This window comes from Fomitiporia mediterranea (genome assembly GCF_000271605.1).
Source record: "Fomitiporia mediterranea MF3/22 unplaced genomic scaffold FOMMEscaffold_7, whole genome shotgun sequence".
Taxonomy (NCBI): domain Eukaryota; kingdom Fungi; phylum Basidiomycota; class Agaricomycetes; order Hymenochaetales; family Hymenochaetaceae; genus Fomitiporia; species Fomitiporia mediterranea.
The window spans coordinates 189,406-207,612 of record NW_006760392.1 but is presented as its reverse complement, the minus strand read 5'-3'; the positions used below and the strand labels follow the sequence as shown (position 1 = coordinate 207,612).

The window sequence follows — 18,207 nt, the reverse complement described above, 5'->3', positions numbered from 1 at the left end:
TGTACGGTCTCCTCAAAAGACAGCTGCCAACGTTTGCTCCATATCACCTAAGGTTGCATTCAGACTAAGAAGCACGCTAGCAGGAGATAACGGTAGAATCATACAAAATGAAAATGAAAATGAAAGGGATAGAGCGTAGAGAGTAGTGAAAGAGACAAAAGGACTCAAAAGGAATTAGAAATATATTCATTCCTCATCCGAGCTCAAATATTCATCAGAAGTGTCGATAAGATCGGGCGTGTCGTATCCTTCCTGTATATCGATACTCTCCTGAGCTGCGCGATTAAACTTGCTGGGTTTCAATTGGTCTGGTCGAAAGCCTGTGTCCGGAATTGTTCATCCTCGCTGCTAAGTTCTCCGTCTATGTCATCGCCCGAAACATCAACCACTTTGGCTTGGTCCCGGATGGGAGTCCAATGATCTCACGCACTTTCTCCATGTCCTCGTGCGAAAACGTGTTCTTCTCCAGCCTTTTGCGACCATCGTCTTTGACGAATGTAAGTATGCGACCGGGTCTGTTTCGATAGCGTACGGGACAGAACGCGAACGGGACTCCTGAGGCTCGCTCGAAGTAGGCTGTAAGCCTCATCATGACAGGCCCAGGTCGTGTCTGCCAGGGAAGATTAAATTTCTCGTCGGAGGCAATGCGGAGGTGTTTGTTCTTCAAATGATACCCGTACACCCATTCTTCATATAGTAGGCGCTTCTGACGACGCTCCTCGCGAGTTCTGCAAGGCTTCATGAGTAAAATAGGGATATTGGAGTACGTGTGTCCAGTCCTCACGTCTTCTTCTTCGTTCGTTTCGATCGCTCGAGCGACAGTTTCGCAACACCACTTGTGATTGATTTCGGCATAACTTCCAGGCGTTACGAGATGGAGGTTTAAAGAAGCGCGTCGTATAGAGGGAGCTTTGGCTAACCGTGACTAGAACATAGTCGTTAGAAGAGAAGCGTAGCTCATGATCTTCAACACTTATCAACTGCTCTTTCCATTTTGGTACACACCTAATTTGTGGCCGTAAGTCGCTTCTCCTGGTCCCGGGAAGTAGAATTTATTGTGGCAGACCCTGCCTCATCAACAACGGTGGCCAGAGAGGCTGGCGTATTCGCTTCACACCCTTCTGTGAACACAATACGGTGATCTATTGTGGAAGATTGGCTGTAACAGACAACTGACTTTTCTTTGTACGTATTCATTGCATTCAGATAAGGACACAAAAGTAAAATGAAAGGGATAGGGGGTAGAGAAGAAAGGAAAGGAGGAAAGGACTCTAAATGCATTTAATAAAAATGCATTTATTCTTCTTCCGAGCTCAGGTATTCATCGGAAGTATCGTCCAAATTACTTTCTGGGGCATCATCAAAGCCCAACCCAGACGAGTCATACTCATCCTGTATATTGGTACTCTCCTGGGTGTCATTGCAGGGCCAGCTGGGTTTCAACTCATTTGGCCGAAAGCCCGTGTCCGGAAATTGTTCATCCTCGCTACTGAGTTCACCGTCTATGTCATCACCCGAAACGTCAAACCACTTTGGCTTGGTCCCAGTTGGACGCCCAATGATCTCGCGTACTTTATCCATGTCCTCGTGCGAAAACGTGTTCTTCTCTAACCTTTTCCGACCATCGTCTTTGACGAATGTGATTATAAGGCCGGGTCTATCCCGATAGACCACGGGACTGCACGAAAAGTCGACTCCTGAAGCTCGTTCGAAATAGCTGATGAGCTTAAGCATGGTGGGTCCAGGCCGTGTCTGCCAGCGAAGCTTGTATTTCTCGGCAGCCATGCGGAGGTGCTTATTCTTCAAATGGAACCCGTACACCCACTCTTCATATAAGAGGCGCTTCTGACGACGCTCCTCGCGAGTCCTGCAAGACTTCATGAGCAAAAATTGAAAATGGAACAAGTGTCTAGCCCTTACGTCTTCTTTTTCGTTCGTTTCGATTGCTCGAGCGAAAGCTTCGCAACGCCACTCGTAATTGATTTTGGCATAACTTCCAAGCGTTACAAGGTAGTGGGATGAGGAGGCGTGTCGAATAGAGAGGGGAGATGGGGCCTTTGAGCAGTGACGGCTATAATATAGTCGTTGGGAGAGAAGCGTGGCTCATGATCAACCATCAATTATCAACTACACTTATCCATTTTTGGCATTTGCCTAATTTGTGGCCGTGCGTAATTTCTTTTAGTAGTGATTATTGTGGAATACCCTGCCTCATTGACGGCCATGTCCAGAAGAGGTTAGGGCTTTCATTACACTCCATTCGGTGAGCAGATAACCACTTTTTCCTTGTAGACATACATCGCATTCAGATAAAGAGACACAGTGGCAGGTGGATAACAACCACTAGTGGAATATACTACTGGTAGCTGGCAATAGTTACAGTAGTAGGACACAAGAATGTACTTAGGGCTGTTCCAAATACTCAGAGTCAGCAAACTGCCTGACGTATAGGCACTCGTGCATTGTTGCAGAGAAACACATCATGACAAATTGTTTCGGAGAGAGAAGACCAGCCATGTTTCCGGTTTCCTCGAAGATGGCCGTCAAAATTCACTACAAAAGAACCACTCAATGAACGGATAACTGTTTTTCCATTGTAGATATACATCGCATTCAGATAAAGAGACACAGTAGCAGGCAGATAACAGCAGGATCGGAAATGAAGAAATAAAATGAAAGGGATAGAGTGAACAGAAGAAATAAACGTAGAAAGAACTAAATATTTTATTAAGAATACTAATACCAGCCTCCAAGCACAATATGCAGTAAAAGTCAGATATACGGGGGAAAGTCAAGTCATAAGAAAAGAAGATAAAGGAGTATGGTGAGAAGGAATAAAGGGGGAGGGCTACGGATTGGGAGAATGGAGCGAATTCAACGTAGTATGGTTGATAAATCATACAAAGGTATAAACACCAGGACAGAAATCCAGAAAATAAAAGTAATGATCAGGAGATACGCAATAGAGGAACTCGCAGGTAATTAATGAACTCAGAAGAAACATAACAATGCCACATCACGACCCATTTCCTAGCTGCACTGGAGTCATTTTCGGAGGCGCAATATGCCCCGCATCTGCGCTCACAGGAGGAATAAGCGGCTGTGCAGGTCCTGCAAGACCCGTCGAACCGTTGGGGGGATAAATTCCTGGTCCATGCGTAAGACCTAATCCATGTCCACTCAACGGTGCATCAGGACGAGTACCGGGGCCTGCGAGTCCAGGTGTACCTAGACGGCTTCCTGTATTTCCAGGTGTGCCAGGGCCGGCAGGAGTAAAGGCGGCGGGCAGTGCCTTTGATGAGACGGGTAGGGGAGAGACCGGGCGAGTACCTACGCCCTTTGGTGTCGACACACCAACGCTCGCACGTGGGGAAGCATGTAGTGAAGTTGACAGACGGGAAGGTGAATGCAGGAGCCCAGGAGTGAACACTGGTGGAGGCGCCGGTCCCATCCCCGGCCCAGATGGTTGTGAAGGTATTGACGGAGGAGGGCTTTGGGGAGGCAAGCCATTGCCATTTCGCATGCGTGGAGATCCGAGTACATTCGATCCTGAACCTTGGCGCGAATGTACATGATGCGTGCGTCGGGATGGGCCATCGTTATGTGGAGCATGTCCAAAACCATCTGGTTGTTCATATCGGAGTCGTTCTTCCGCCCAAAGATCACGACGAGATGGAGCACCTCCTTCCAAGCGCGGAGGGTTGTGTCCAGCTTGAATCAACTGAGAGGGAGTCATCACAAACGACGGTCTCTCCCTATCTGAAGGCGGCGGCCCGAGTTGGCTCATTGGAGGCGGTCCCGATGGTACATGTGCATTTCTACTACGATCCCGGTCTCGTTCACGATCGCGCTCGCCCTCTCGAATACGTTCGTCTTCTTGTTTCCAGTATGGACTCGACGGAGTCGGCTTCTGCAACAAATTGATCTGTTCAACTGCTGGTGGAGGGTGCCTAGACGATAACTCATGATCAACATCAAGGGGACGCTGTCCTGAAGGCTGCAACGGAGTCCGTCCTGGTGGTGCGTGATGGTGATGATGAGTATTTTGTCGGTGGACGACATGATGGTGGTGGGGTACACCCTGTAGCTGCTGATGCATATGGTTATTCCGATGTAAATGTGGTGTATGCAGACGTCCGTATTCATCCTGAGCTTGTGCATCCTTCGCGTTATTCTCGTGCCATACCCGTTCTCTCTCCCTCTCTCTCTCGCTTTTTGCTTCTCTATCTCTTCTGTGCTCCTTTGCATAACCGTTCATCATTGGCTGCTTTGATGGACCTGGAGCACCATTAGGATTCGAGGTGGCACTCGGCGGGACCTGGGTCCAGTGCTGTCCAGGTCCACTTGTCGCACCATACAGCTGACTACCGTTAATGGGTCCACCATGTTCATAACCCTGCATCGGTGGAGGCGACGGTGAACGTAATGGTTGGCGTGTACTATGTGGAGGATATGCACTTATTGTTGGTGGTGCTCCTGGACCTTGCATCGTGCGCACTCCAGGATGATGTATGCTGCTCATGGGTGGTGGGCCAGGCTGGTGATAGACACGCCCGGGAGGTGGAGGGCCGTATGGATGGTGTACAGGCATAGCGCCAGATGGTAAGCCATGCATGAAAGCAGGCCCATGCCCAGGCGGACCCATCCCTGGTGGCGCGTTGTATTCTATATAATGCTGATCAAAGGATGGCGGCATATTCATACCAGGCCCTATCTCACCCATGACGGGACCGTGATATGCTCGAGAACGCGGTGCGGTAAGCAGCTGTAGGTCGGTCTGGATTTCTTGTGGGCTCAGGACAGACAAAGACGGGTATGCATAATTCTGATCTAATGGCTCTCTGCGTTTGCGTTTCAACTTTGGACGGTCCTGGACAGCATCAAGAGAGGCAAACTTGACGAGCTCGCGGACGGATAAAGGCTTTGCGGGTACACGGCCAGCAGGTGGTGGAGGGATACGTTGCGCTAAAGAAAAACATTCAATCTTACGATCCATGTGAAACGCGGCGAGTGACGTACGCAGCGATGGACGATCCAAAGCACGTTTTTCCCGTTCAAGTCTTCGTCTCTTCCTGTTAGAGTCTGCAAACATATTCGTTTGAAGGTCATTCCTCTCAAACTAGGAATTGCTGAGTCAAAATGCGATCAATAGATGCATCGAGAACACATACCTTCCACCAGCTCCATATACTTTTCTCATCCATTTTGCGCATGAGCGTGACGTGCTCATCCTCATAGCTTCGCTTCTTTGCAGCGAGTTCAAGCCTTGTGTCATGCCGGGTCTGTAGCTCGTTCTGGAGATGTATCATTTCAGGATGGAGACCTACAATTTCATGAGTAAATTATGAATATCAGAATAAGAATAGTTAAAGCGAACCTCGAAGTACCAAGGCTTCCTCCACAGCCAGATCTTCCATCTTCTCAACGTACAATGCTTCTCTCACGAGAGCGAAGCGTAGTTCGATCTGCGCGAGTACATCAAGAGCCTCAGCACGATGAGCAGGCTGCAGGTCGAGCTCAGCTTCTTCGGTCTCGACTTCGGCTTCGACATCCGCATCGCGTTCTGCATTTTGTTCGACCTGGTCAGCATTGTCAGCGCCGTCGTCATTCGGGCCTGCAACAGTGACTGTCTCCGGCTCGACCGGCTCGGCTTTGACCACCTTTTCCGTTATGGCGCCTGCAGGCTCTTCCGCAGGTTCGTCTTCCGGCTCGGGAGACGTAGATGGGGACGGAGAGGGAGTTTTTATGATTTGCTGGCCGGCCATAATGGAACTGCTGGCTGGTGCCAGTGGGACGACGGGTGCAGTGTCTACATTTTTGGCTGGTTCGGAATCATCCTCAACATCCTCGCCTTCTTCGCCATCCTCACCAGCGTCGCCAGTGACATCGTCCTCCTCTTCTCGAGGCTCTTCTTCTTCCTCGGATTCCATTGAGTAATCACTGTAGGGTGCGGCTGTTGGTTCTTCATCTTCTGTGAGCGCGGTGGATGACTCGCGGGTGACGGCCTTAGCGAGAGGCACAATAGCTGGGACGGGTTTGGATGGAGGCTCGACACCATCGTTTTCAGGTTCAGAGTCTGCGGGTTGGTCCGGGTCGCCACCATCGTCAAAGTCGTCGGCGTCGTCGTCGTCATCCGACTCTCGACGCGCCGGGTAGGTGTAGGGCCGGCTGCCTTCAGCATCGTCCTTTTCGATATCATCGCGTGCGATGTCATCAGGAGCGTGGCCCGCATTCGAGGCTGCTGAGTTTCTGGAATGGGTGGAGGAGGGCTCGTCCGTGTCATTGGACTTGCGACCGTTGGCCTTGTACGCCCAGTCCCACATGGGCTCGGGAACGATGCCGGAGCGCTTTCTGCGCTGGACGCGCCGGCCATCCTGATTAGGAGTGTCGCTGTGGGGAGACTCGCGGCTGCCGTCCTGTTCGTCCTCTGTGAGCTCTGAGAGCTCTGAGCTGCTGTCGAGCCCTGCTGCTTTAGCTGTGGACGGGGACTTCTTGGACGGGGACACGGGGGGCGGGGATGGGGAAGGCGAAGTGAGGGAGCCCGACGAGGCTCTGTAGTCAGATAATGCGGACATCGCCTGCGTCGAATGGCGGAGCGACGGCGAAGATGGAGGCGGGAGGGGAGCGGGACGAAGGGCGACGGAAGACGGCAGAGGGATTAGGTAGGTAGGTAGGTACTCTCAACGCAGGGCAGGGCCTGGGAGAATGTCCGCACGTGACATACAATCCATTTTATCATATGCATAATCGCCACTTTCATGCCTTTTGTTCGTCTCCTCGCCATTCTGCACATTGTCATCTGTTTCAGCAATGATCCGCCACATGGAGAGCCATTGCATGAGCAGAAATCTTTGAGGCTTTGCCTCGCCACTCAGGGCATTCCATAGTCGTTGATTGCGCGAAAAACAAAGGAAGCCCAAGACGCCCGTAAACCCGTGTTAATTCCTATCCGACGATCGACACCTTCCGAGATATACTGTACAGCATACCGGAAGCCCACCAATTCTGCCATGTGCCGTGTATGTATCGTACAAAAGCCTCGTCCTCAAGAGGCCATACAAATATGCATGATCATGCCCGTCTGGGGATGAGGCGACCACGAAGCTTTAGAGTGATTATGGAAGAGCCATCCGAGAAGACGATGTATATCATATGTATAGCAAGTTGCTGTAGTCCTCTCTGGGACTATGACGTCGTGTAGAGTCTACTAAGTAACTCTATCCTAAATCGACCTCTTTTATAATTTTCTTGAGGACGACTGTATGCAGAACATTACCGGTACTATTATTAAATGAGATAACATACGAGCCAGCCGTATCCATACCTTCTTTGGACAAAGTTTCGGCAAATCTCGGCTTCGGCGACCCGCAGTCACGCGTCGTAATCTTCATTCGCCGCACAGCTTGTACACTCTACCAGTGTACCAGTCAGCACCACCTGCATTTTCACCATAGCTCCAGTATAGAAACAAAAAACAATTACGAGACCTTTGAAACTCTTCAACTGTTCACGTGTTTCCTTCAGATCCTTAGACCGCCATGGCAGCATACTTCTTCGCGTCGCCAGTCGACGTAGACATCAAGCTAGAGGGCGAGGATGACCGGAAACAAGTCGAGGTCAAGCTCGAAAAGGAGAAGTCTATGCGGTGTCCTGTCTATTATGACGGCGAGTCCGTCGTCGGTCAGGCAAGCCTCGCAATTGACACACCCTTCACAATGTGTTCTTAAACATCCCATAATCGTTTATGTATAGGTTTCTGTCCGTGTCCGTGACGGGAAAAAGATCTCGCATGACGGTATCAAAATCGAGTTCGTCGGAGCAATTGGTACGTGTCCATACTGTCTGCATTACACCTCTTTAAACTGATACGTTTTGAGGCGCATCAGAATTGTTCTATGACCGGGGTCACCACCATGAATTTTTATCCATGTCACAAGAGCTAGCCGCTCCAGGAGAGATGCGACAAGCGCAGACATACGACTTTGCGTTCAAGAATGTAGAGAAGCAGTACGAGAGTTACCAAGGAATCAACGTCAAATTACGGTAAGCCGTCTCTGGCCGTGTACCTGATCTGTTTATTTATACTTGTCCAGATACTTCATACGAGTAACCATCGCGCGTCGAATAGCAGAAGTTGTGAAAGAGCGAGACCTCTGGGTACACTCATATCGTATGCCACCAGACACCAACAACTCCATCAAAATGGAAGTTGGTATTGAAGACTGTCTTCATATTGAGTTCGAGTACAACAAATCCAAGTACGTCATCCATTCGCAAATCCTGTCTTTCCCTGTCATCAGCATAACTAAGTGAGTATATTACAACAAAGATATCATCTAAGAGACGTGATAGTCGGTAGGATTTTTTTCTTACTCGTCCGGATCAAAATCAAACATATGGAGCTCTCGATTATCCGGCGCGAGACGACTGGGGCGCCACCGAATCAGTATAACGAGAGCGAGACGATCACGAAGTTCGAAATCATGGATGGCGCACCCGTAAAAGGTTGTTATCTAATTCATTTTTACCTTTGGTGGTATCAAGCTCATATTTATTATAATTAGGAGAGACAATCCCAATACGCTTATTCCTTGGCGGTTTCGACCTGACACCGACCTTCCGCGAGGTGAACAAGAAGTTCAGCACGAGGTATTATCTCAACCTCGTCCTCATTGACGAAGAGAACCGGCGATACTTCAAACAACAGGTTGGCATAGCGTTCCCTTTATCTCTCATGCAACAAATTCTAATTTTATGACCCTTTTCGGTAGGAAATCACGATCTTCAGGATACCTGAGGTAACTATGATCGTCTTTCTCTCACAACGTACCTGACGACTAACTGATTGCTTCCCCGCAGAACTGATGCCTTTTTATACGTATGGATTATAGCTTGTACTTATTTATGCATGTTTGTTCTTAATCTGCAACTGCGCTCTTCGCAATCCAACTCGAGTTCTCAGAGCATTACATTCAACAAAGGGTATCGACATTGCGTCCCAAAAGTAGGCAGAACAAACGACAAGAAAAGCAGGCATAACGAAGAACCGAAGCGAACACACCAGAAGAAAAAGCAGGCATAGCGAAGACGAAGTCGAAAATCGAAAGTCGAAAGAGGAATACTGATCAATAAACATGAAGTATACAGTCTACCGACCATTCACAGAGTAAGCTAAGTAGATCAAGAAAGGAAAACGAGAACGAGAAATTTTCAAGCCAAGCAAATAGTCTTTAAATCAACCAAAAAAGATTACACACACACAACGGGATATGCCTGATCATCGTCTCGGAGAAACTCCGCTATCTCGCAGTGTATTAAACCGGTCTGAGATATCGATTTCGTCGTCGCTCCCCGCTGTCCAACCATCGCGTAATGCTGAACGTACACCTCTTACGGATGTAGATCCAGTACTGTCGTATAGAGGCCGTCGTTGGAAAGGTGAAGAGGGTGATAGACTATCCGCTCCGTCAGTCGAGTCACCGGCGCTGAAGTCAACAGAGTCAAGGTGGACACTTTGCCTTGCTGCAAAGGACCCTGTTGACGGTGTGGGTGTCGGAGTTCGTCGAGTCGCCACACGCCCGATACTCTTGATCCGCATCAGCTCGCGTTCCGTATGTGATACACGAGTCTGCGCTGATCCAGAGGATGTTGTGTGTGAGTGCGCAAAGGGCGCAGACTTTACGCTCGGGTTAGAGTATACGGGTCCTTGTCGTGCAGCGACGGTTACTCTTTTCCCGCTCACGGGCGTAGCACTTTGCAAGCTAGAAGAGCTGCCCGAGCTGATTGCGCTGAGCCTACGAGGTCGGCTGATGGGTACACCAAGAGTTTCGTTCACACTAGGGAATTCGACCATATCCCATTCGGTTTCTTTCGCCTTATCCTTGGCTTTGCGCTCATGTTCTCGTGGACGACCTGTGAATGGGGTATAATTGACGGGTGACGGCTGCGGAGCACCGCGGTACGATTGACGACGTTGACGATCGAACTGTGCGACGCGAGTTGCGATGAGGTTCAGACCACTCTCTGCAGTTGCAAGCTCTGAAATACGATATTCAGGACCTTCTTCTGGATTCTCGTCGTCGCTATCAGCGAACGGGTCGATGGCACCGTCCAGATCACGTCCAATTGCGAAGTCGGTATCCAGATCAGTGGGTGACGGTCCTGATGTATTGGTCATACCGGGAGTTTGCACTCTCGCAGTGGTGCTGGGTGTTCGAGACGAACTGAACTTATATTCACGTACATGTTCCGATCGTCTACCAGTACCAGCAGTACCAGCACTACGTGTTGACGTGGGTGTCGGATTACTGGGGCTCACAGATACACGTTGCGCTAGAGATGCGTCGGGACCGGCGATCGAGGAATCAATGGGTGGCGGTACAGGCATGTTCTTCCGTCGTAAAGTACTTGATTGCGAAAGCTTGCTGTCATTGCTGCTTTTCTGCGATACGTGACGAGATGGGTAGTCTGGTGTATCTCGACTCAGTTCACCGGCAATCGTCGGAGGAGGCTTCCGCTTGATCGAGTTACTCGGCGAGACACTCGAGTGTATGGTACCTTTCTCTGTTGCCTCTTCTACGCCGTCTAGCATAGTCGAGTGCGTTTGTGCCTCATGGTAACTGTGTCTTCTACCACTCGCCGTGCGTCGCGGTGGAATTCCAGGGAACTGGGATGCAAGTGTATGAACAACACTCAGCGAGTCTGACGCGAGACTACTTCCAGACATGAAGCGTCTGTGTCCATCCGAGAACAAAGACTCCGATTTGGTACCAGCAAGCTGTCCTAGGTCTTCCGTAGACGAGAACTTTGGGTTCGGTCGAACTGACCGTGATAAGGTGTCCATGGCATCCGTTGTATAGCTTCTGCTTCCCAAAACTGGTCTCAACTCGCGTGGTAAACTTGGCGCGTCTACCATCGGAGCTGAGGGAGGGGCAATGGCAGAGAATGAACGTGTCATAGACCGTGACGACTTCCTTGATGGTTCACCAGCACGCCACTTCTCGTACGATGCGTCAGAAATAATGGTCCCACGTTTATGAAATGTCGCGGTAAGGACTTCCGCTGACGGCACATCTAGCACAGAAAGTCGCACGTCAAGTGCTGGAGGAGCACGACCGTCATAATGCACAGTGACCCGCTTAGGACGAGGAATTGGTTCCCCACGTCCTTCATCGACCGCTCGCGGAAGGGAATAGAACTCTTCTGCAGTTGGAGAAAGCCGCATGAATGTGCTCGTGCGAGGATTAGAAATCTTGGCACGAATCTGCGACATCGTGCGTCCGCGTCGATGGCCAAGGTTGCGTGATAGTGACGCACCCTCTCTGAATAAATCGTCAAATCAACAAGTGGAAGCAAATGTCGTAAGAATAGACTCACGAGTGTAAAGCACCGATCCCCAAGCAACACCGCGACGCCATGCGAAGAATCCTCCTGGTAAGTATGATTGCAAACCCGTCATTCACAAATCCCAAGACGGTTTCAATAGCGCCGAGTTTTACGCCAAGAGCGATCCATACGACTCCGCGAATCGTTGGCATGTCACATCCTTCAAAGAAACTACGGCTAAGTCGGCGTTCCTGACGTAGTGAGACTGCGACGTATATCGAAAAGCAGAAAATGAAAGCCTGGATGACGATGAGTAACACAAGAGCCACGCTAGTAAAGAACTGCCAGATAGTTTCATCTCCGGCTCTACCGAAACCGATTGCCAAGAACGATTGACCTTGAGAATCTTGTAAAACTCCTGCCGAATATTATGTGAGAAGTCAGCAACCACAAAGATGCCGGCCTTCATTAAAAGACCCACGGTATCCGATTCCAAGAAAAGACCCAAGCTCGTTCATGGCGATAGTAAGCGGTATTAGAGTTAGGAGAGCGTATTTCGTGATGGAGCGTGGAAGCCGCTTAAGGGTAGGTAGGAAGTAGGAGCGGGCATAGAGGAAAAGAAAGATGGTATATAACAATATTGGTACAAAAGAGAGGGCACCTGACATTTCTGTCTGTCAGTTTATCGGCGAATGGAGGGTTGAGGGCAGCTCACCGATTACAATGTCAAAGATCTTGAAGGTCTCCAAATGATTACGAGCTATGGGAAGGACATGGGATAGGAGGTCCAGTAGCGCCACAATGTAAAATGCAGAGCTGTCTGCAAGTATCATGAAATGCTTCCTCCTAGTAAGTTGTTTGTCAGTGACTGGACATTCCACGATTTCCAAATATATTTTTGTTCCGCCGAATAGTGATACGACTTGTGTCTTGCCGTCGTGACACTCCGCGCTCCTTCCAGCTACCTCACCACGTCCCAGGTGAAGTTACAGATACGACTAAAATGATGACACACCTTCCAGATCGCCAGTACAACGCCGTTAGGGAGACAAGGAAGATCATTTGCACTGCAACGGGTACAAAGACGACGCCATTCTGCATCTTGCTGAGCGCCGTGCATCGTACGATGGTAGCTGCCGAAAGGCAGCTTGAGCTCATGAGACACAGTAACCAGAGAGATTGGCGTGCAAGTTGTGTCCAGTTGCTTTTGTGTCTTCAGAGTTTTGGGTGCGGGTGCATAATTTTACAGTTCAGGTTCTTGCAGAGTAGAATTCTGGCTAGCGACGAAAGGAATGACAGGTAAAGGAGAGTCTAGGGAAGGGATTGCAGGCCTGCTGCAGACAGTGACAGACCAGCTCTGAGAGAGTAGGAGGGAGACGGCGGTGGGATCGCTTTCGGGCAAGACTGGCGGTTGCTACCGATATATAGGCAGCACGGCAACCGCATCTCAGCCAATCAACGCGTTACCTAATATTTTTGTTCTGCTAAAAACAATGCTTCCGACACCTTCAGTCGGGCCAAGTACCAGAACAGAGGACATGTGTACTTGAGAAACACCTACATATGGACTCGCTACGGCTGTACAGTATGTTCTAGGGTAAGTGCAGCGTCTAGCGCTAAAAATATGACATGACGCAGATCACCTAAACTGGGGCTAACCACAATTGGATAGTCACGTGAGTGAGTTCGCCTGCACACGTGTCACGAGATCATCTCTTTGGACTGTGCCTCCACACCACCTAAGTCTTAACTCCCGTCTCTCCACATACCCTCTCTTACTCTCCTGTTCTGTTGTAATCTGCACAATGTCAGACTCTGACGGCGACTTCTCCGATGAACTCCTTGAGCTTGCTGGCGCGAGCGAGAAGAAACGCAAGAAATCGTCTTCGTCAAAGCAGGCAAAGCGCCGAAAGGCAGCCAAGTGAGCATTCAAGTCACCGTGTTCCTCACACGTCTCTTAATCGGATCTATAGTGTACAGAAGTCTGAGTCCGAACAGGAGTACGAAAGTGAGGAAGATGTCATGAACCCGTACCCTTTAGAAGAAAAATACATAGACGAGGCCGACAGAGAACAGTATGTACCCTCAGGAACGTGAACGACCGGTTCAACTAATCCCCCTCCAGTCTATTGTCACTTCCTGAGATTGAACGCGAAAATATCCTGTCGCAGCGCCTGGATGTGATTCAACGCTACCAAGACAGACGCAATCTCGATCAGATGCTACGCGAGCAGCGTGGTGAAGCGGACAGCGTCTCGAAGGCAGCCAAACGTACGTACGGGTGTTTTCCGTTCAACGTTTGCGGCTTATAGACACAAAATCCAGGTGTACATCAGGCAAGAGGGGCAACGGAAAAGAAGTCGCGGACACTTGATGAACTAAAAGCGAAACGGAAAGCAAAGAGCGAAAAGAAACGAGTGCTTGATGTTGATCATTTCTACATGGCTATATACTCACGTTCTTCTGTTAGAAGGTCAGTTCGCCGAAACGCGACCGATCATCGTCGCCAATGGACATGGAAATGTCTTCCGAAGATGAGGAAGATGGACAAATCAGCAAAGAGCAACAAGAAGAGGAACGTGAAATGCGACTCTTGAACCAGACTACTAGCCCCGTCGAAGAAGACACTACGTTCGCCGACATGCAGAAATGCCAACTCTCTAGGGATCTGCTTAAGCAATATGCATATATGCCGTGGTTTGAGGAATATGTAAAAGGTATGCATCTGACTTCTTCCCCGGTTGCCGTTCTCTTACGATGTTTGCGCTTGTAGGATCTTGGGTGCGTTACTTCATCGGGCCCAAAGGCGGTCAACTTGTATATCGGGCTTGTGAGGTTGTGGGTACGTAGTATTTCATACCACGTTGTGTGCTCTTTAAGGAACACCCGTAAGGCATTGGACCGCCCGCTTCGAAGCCTTACAAGATCGACGCCGATTACTTTGACACGCAGCTCGAGTTGCGTTACGGTCTTGCGGTGAAAGCATTCCCTATGGACAAGGTGTCAAATGGCGCAATAAGTGAGGTATGCCACACTCCTTTGTGAGTCTGTGGAACTAGCTGGACAAACAAGAGACAGGGCGAATTCAATCGAATGAAGATAACTTGTGAGCACGAAAAGTGCAAACTCCCGACGAAGCGTGCCGTCGAGAAGAAAGCACAACAATATGTTGACCTGCCCAAGCATACTTTAACAGAAGTGTGTTTTATTATTTCCTCCCCTGTACTGTTTACCAACCCAGGTTCGTGCTCAGGCGGAAGTCAGTGCCATGATCTTACGGAAGGCACAACTTGAGCGTAACTTGCCGACGTCACGAGGCGGAAAATCTTATGTGGGTCTTGACCGTGCAGAGCTCATGCGTAGGCGTAACATAGCTCTGTTACGCCATGACGACGCGGAACTTGCGCAGCTCGATGCACGGGTCGCTGAGCTGGATAATCCGACTGGAGGATACGTGGAACCCGAGAAGGAGGATATCCTCGCGAAGATCAACGAACGGAATCGGCTGGCCAATCAAGAGGCAGTTCGACGTGCAGAGGCTTCTGAAGCCGAACGCAGGCGAAAAGCATGGAAGGCGCGTGCTGCTGCGAGCCCGAGACCGGGAACTCCAGCCATACCGAATGCTCCGAAGTACGTTGAGAGTTTTACGTCTTTCTCTGGTTGCCGTGGCTGACCTTTGTCTCTTGATATTACAGAGTTGAAACACCCGCTGGTTCTCCAGGAGGGACTCCGAAGCTCGGAGCAACTCTTACCGTCCCTGAGGCAAACGGAAGTCGCCCTATCTCACCCGTTCCAGGTAAAGGGCCATTAGGAAGGCGGACGTTTGAGAGTATTGTCGCAAATTCTGTTGAGATAGATTTGGGTGACTTCTAGTGGTCTCTTTGCTGAGGATGTGCTTTCCGCCTAGGTTTTGGAATCTGTTGTAGCGGGGTTAGCATTAGTGCATATGTAGAATACATTGCGAATGTTTTTTCGATGGGTTCACTAATAATACTGAGCAGATGCCGAACAAGACAGAGAATTCTTGAGCTGGTAATTCCTCTTCGAATCATTATTCTTGGCTTCCCAGCTAATGAAATGTCCAGACCTATCCAAGGCGTATACACGTGCCAATAGCGACGATTGGTGACCATTCTTCATGGTGTTTGCGGGTTGGTTGCTTACATCTCGTGTGTACTATGTATCTTACGAATCCGGAACAGAAATGACGTTCTATGGCAGATAAACGACAACAATCTTGATATTGTTGTACTTCATTCGTGAGTATACTGGCAATTTTGATGAAATATTCCTTCACCATTTACTCAATTCAGCTTCGCAAGTGTTTAAGGCCCAAATTTGACTGAGAACCGCCTACAAAAGTCTCACGTCTTTAACAAATCGCCTCCGTTGATACCGTCATTCTGATTCGTCTCTATTTCCTCCAAAATTGCTTCGGAAACAAGTAGATCCGGATATAAGAATAAAAGCGAAAAGTAATTCCGAGAACAAAAAGAAACTACTCGGGAGAAATACAGAATCTGCGGGATGAAATCAAGGTCCTAGCGGACGGGACAATGGAAGGGTCGCCATTAATGAGAATACGTCGCGGTGGACTGTATCGATAGCTTTTGAAAGCGGACTTCTCTAAAGTCTGGATAATGTACAATTGGGAATCGGATATACAGAAAATGCTCATTCTCCGCTTTCAAGGGCGGCAACGATGCCATACGCCGCGCCTGCAGCCATACCACCTACAAGTAAGGTGCTCACAGCACCCCATGCGTACCCACGGAAACCTCCCTCTGCACCACTTACATGCTGTTTCACAACACCAAAGACCAGGAGTGTCAATCCTGTCACGATGACACTATACATCAATGCAACATGCGCACGTGGTATGAAGAAATAGGGCAATAAAGGAATTAGGCCACCGAGGAGGTAGCCCATGCCGATGGTAAATGCGGATATGTATAGACGTTTCGTGGGGACTTCCTCTAAAAATAGATTGTCAATTTTAGCTTTCTGTCATCTTAGTAATTATAAGTCTAAAGTACGCACCCATGCCCTCGCCAAATTTGAGTAAAAACGCAGTCACACCAACATCCTTACTCCATCGAAGGGAGTTTGATTCCATGTCGCCTCCGCTTGCAGAACCATTGATATCGTTCTGTGAGGTACCTTCCATTTCGACGGAAAGTAAATTCTGGGCCACGCGGCGCGAAAGCTTCTCATCTACGCCGACAGGACCGAGTATAGCATGAACTTCCCGTTCCATTTCTCCAGCACATGATCGCAATACGCGTGCAGAAGTATGTTTGCGAAGATAACGACAGTGATCGCGCTCCGATTGGGAAGCAACTATTCAAAACGATGTAGTTTAGCTCAAGGAAGGGCAGCTCATAGAAATTGAACTTACGGAATCCGCCGACACCCATTGAAATCGCACCTGCTATAAGTTCCGCAACACCGCCGAGCACGACAAGCTTGGATTCACCCAAGCTGGAAAGACCAGCCGTCAATGCGAATGGGACTGTTAAACCATCAGACAGGCCAATGACTCTGATAGGGAGGATAAAGAGAGGTCAGCTGTGATTTCTCTGAGAACGAAATAACAAGTAGCAGGGGGCATATTTTTAGCATCTTAGGTTATAAATGCATGTTCATGTGCTGAATCTCTTCCTTGCCAATTTGCCAGCGCGCTATCCGACTTGCAGCCGAAATGAGGTCCCTCGTGCAAACTTTCCGCGGCACAACATCCGTTGCACGATACCAGAAATATTATTTACCACTCTAATCCCCAATCATAGTGCTCCTCTCACAGAGCAAGCAGAATATTAGAAAACAATGCTCACACATCGCGGACGACGTCCGGATCTACCAAGCTACGCTCATCCTCACCCTTGAGTTCTTTGCAGCACACGCCGTCTCTTCGATCACTATGGCGGTCGCACTTGGCTGGGAGCGGAGTGTCCGTGTCGTCATCAGCGGCACTCGCCACCGCCCAGATCGGAGGCTGGTTGCTGCTTGACTCGGAGGTGCCAGTTGCCCGTCTGTCTCTGCGAGGGAGAGGCACAGAGGGTGCGTTTGAAGACATGGAAGACAGAGGCAAGAAAGGCGTTGATGGAGAGGTACGAGGCTGAAAGAGACTTCCAGACTGCTGGATTATTTCAATGAGCGTCGATCACGTCGAAGCTCGGCTGATCACGTGTAGGTGCATCATTTTTTTACGACTTAACCGACATCACATTGTACATGAACATCCACCAATCGCGTCGAAAGAAACTGCTTCGTGAAGTTCATCATTTGCCAGGTAGGACAGTCTGGTGTATTCTTGATGAAACAACCATGCCGCCTATCCCTTTATAATGAGGAGATAATGCATGTCATACAGAACCATATCTTCTGCTGCTTGAATATTAATATGCATATATCTAAGAAACCAACATAGCAACAGAAAATGTTTGCCATGAGAGCCATCTTCCTGTTCGGTGACAGCAATTCTTCTCGTCTGCTAGACAGGATACAGGACTGACTGATAGAAAAGATTGATCCATCGGCCATTGATTGAGTAGGATGTGGAGAGAAAAGCAGTATCGTAACTAGTGCTCCGCACCGTAGCGTAATTTACGGATACGCCTGCAGCGTATACGCTTACGCACCGTATCGTAAGAGAAAATTTTAGCTGAAAATACGGGCGTATATTTACGCGCGTATGCGTATACCATAAGTAAAAAATTTCCGTATACGCCGTATACGAGTATACGGTATTACTAAGCATATTCTCTAATTAAATACTAAGTTTGAGTTTCTAAACCTCATTTACTTTACTTATTTATATACCAAATCATTTTAATACTATATAACAACCTTGTTTAACTTAAAAAGTACTAGTATGAGTAC

At 49.0% G+C, this 18,207-nt stretch overlaps 6 protein-coding genes across 6 annotated transcripts; 1 reads left to right on the top strand and 5 right to left on the bottom strand.

Annotated features, from left to right (window-relative positions):
- Nucleotides 1–140: 140 nt before the first annotated feature.
- FOMMEDRAFT_20613 (uncharacterized protein) lies at nt 141–915 on the bottom strand. Its single transcript, XM_007267188.1, has 2 exons — nt 785–915; nt 141–728 (listed from the first exon to the last, which is right to left on the bottom strand). Exons 1-2 carry the CDS (start codon nt 853–855, stop codon nt 362–364), a joined length of 438 nt encoding a protein of 145 aa, XP_007267250.1. The 5' UTR covers nt 856–915; the 3' UTR covers nt 141–361.
- A 293-nt stretch (nt 916–1,208) lies between these two features.
- FOMMEDRAFT_168447 (uncharacterized protein) lies at nt 1,209–2,053 on the bottom strand. The gene is made up of 2 exons (XM_007267187.1): nt 1,921–2,053; nt 1,209–1,867 (listed from the first exon to the last, which is right to left on the bottom strand). Exons 1-2 carry the CDS (start codon nt 1,989–1,991, stop codon nt 1,297–1,299), a joined length of 642 nt encoding a protein of 213 aa, XP_007267249.1. The 5' UTR covers nt 1,992–2,053; the 3' UTR covers nt 1,209–1,296.
- A 730-nt stretch (nt 2,054–2,783) lies between these two features.
- On the bottom strand, nt 2,784–6,575 carry FOMMEDRAFT_147036 (uncharacterized protein; the record flags this gene model as incomplete). Its single annotated transcript, XM_007267186.1, has 4 exons — nt 2,784–4,965; nt 5,020–5,119; nt 5,172–5,323; nt 5,378–6,575. The coding sequence occupies 4 exons, from the start codon at nt 6,573–6,575 to the stop codon at nt 3,017–3,019; spliced, it is 3,399 nt and encodes a 1,132-aa protein (XP_007267248.1). The 3' UTR covers nt 2,784–3,016.
- An 857-nt stretch (nt 6,576–7,432) lies between these two features.
- Nucleotides 7,433–8,959, top strand: FOMMEDRAFT_168445 (vacuolar protein sorting-associated protein 26). The gene is made up of 8 exons (XM_007267185.1): nt 7,433–7,685; nt 7,753–7,825; nt 7,887–8,043; nt 8,094–8,258; nt 8,330–8,505; nt 8,565–8,707; nt 8,772–8,798; nt 8,860–8,959. The coding sequence occupies exons 1-8, from the start codon at nt 7,539–7,541 to the stop codon at nt 8,863–8,865; spliced, it is 894 nt and encodes a 297-aa protein (XP_007267247.1). The 5' UTR covers nt 7,433–7,538; the 3' UTR covers nt 8,866–8,959.
- On the bottom strand, nt 8,952–12,483 carry FOMMEDRAFT_168444 (uncharacterized protein; the record flags this gene model as incomplete). Its single annotated transcript, XM_007267184.1, has 5 exons — nt 8,952–11,321; nt 11,377–11,743; nt 11,807–11,986; nt 12,041–12,171; nt 12,296–12,483. The coding sequence occupies 5 exons, from the start codon at nt 12,481–12,483 to the stop codon at nt 9,278–9,280; spliced, it is 2,910 nt and encodes a 969-aa protein (XP_007267246.1). The 3' UTR covers nt 8,952–9,277.
- Nucleotides 12,484–13,073: 590 nt separating this feature from the next.
- On the bottom strand, nt 13,074–17,565 carry FOMMEDRAFT_20608 (membrane fraction protein). Its single transcript, XM_007267183.1, has 14 exons — nt 17,160–17,565; nt 16,724–16,866; nt 16,366–16,665; nt 15,648–16,301; nt 15,547–15,584; nt 15,411–15,494; nt 15,021–15,357; nt 14,579–14,955; nt 14,404–14,523; nt 14,099–14,349; nt 13,651–14,042; nt 13,451–13,596; nt 13,299–13,400; nt 13,074–13,246 (listed from the first exon to the last, which is right to left on the bottom strand). Exons 1-4 carry the CDS (start codon nt 17,399–17,401, stop codon nt 16,000–16,002), a joined length of 987 nt encoding a protein of 328 aa, XP_007267245.1. The 5' UTR covers nt 17,402–17,565; the 3' UTR covers nt 13,074–13,246; nt 13,299–13,400; nt 13,451–13,596; nt 13,651–14,042; nt 14,099–14,349; nt 14,404–14,523; nt 14,579–14,955; nt 15,021–15,357; nt 15,411–15,494; nt 15,547–15,584; nt 15,648–15,999.
- Nucleotides 17,566–18,207: the final 642 nt, after the last annotated feature.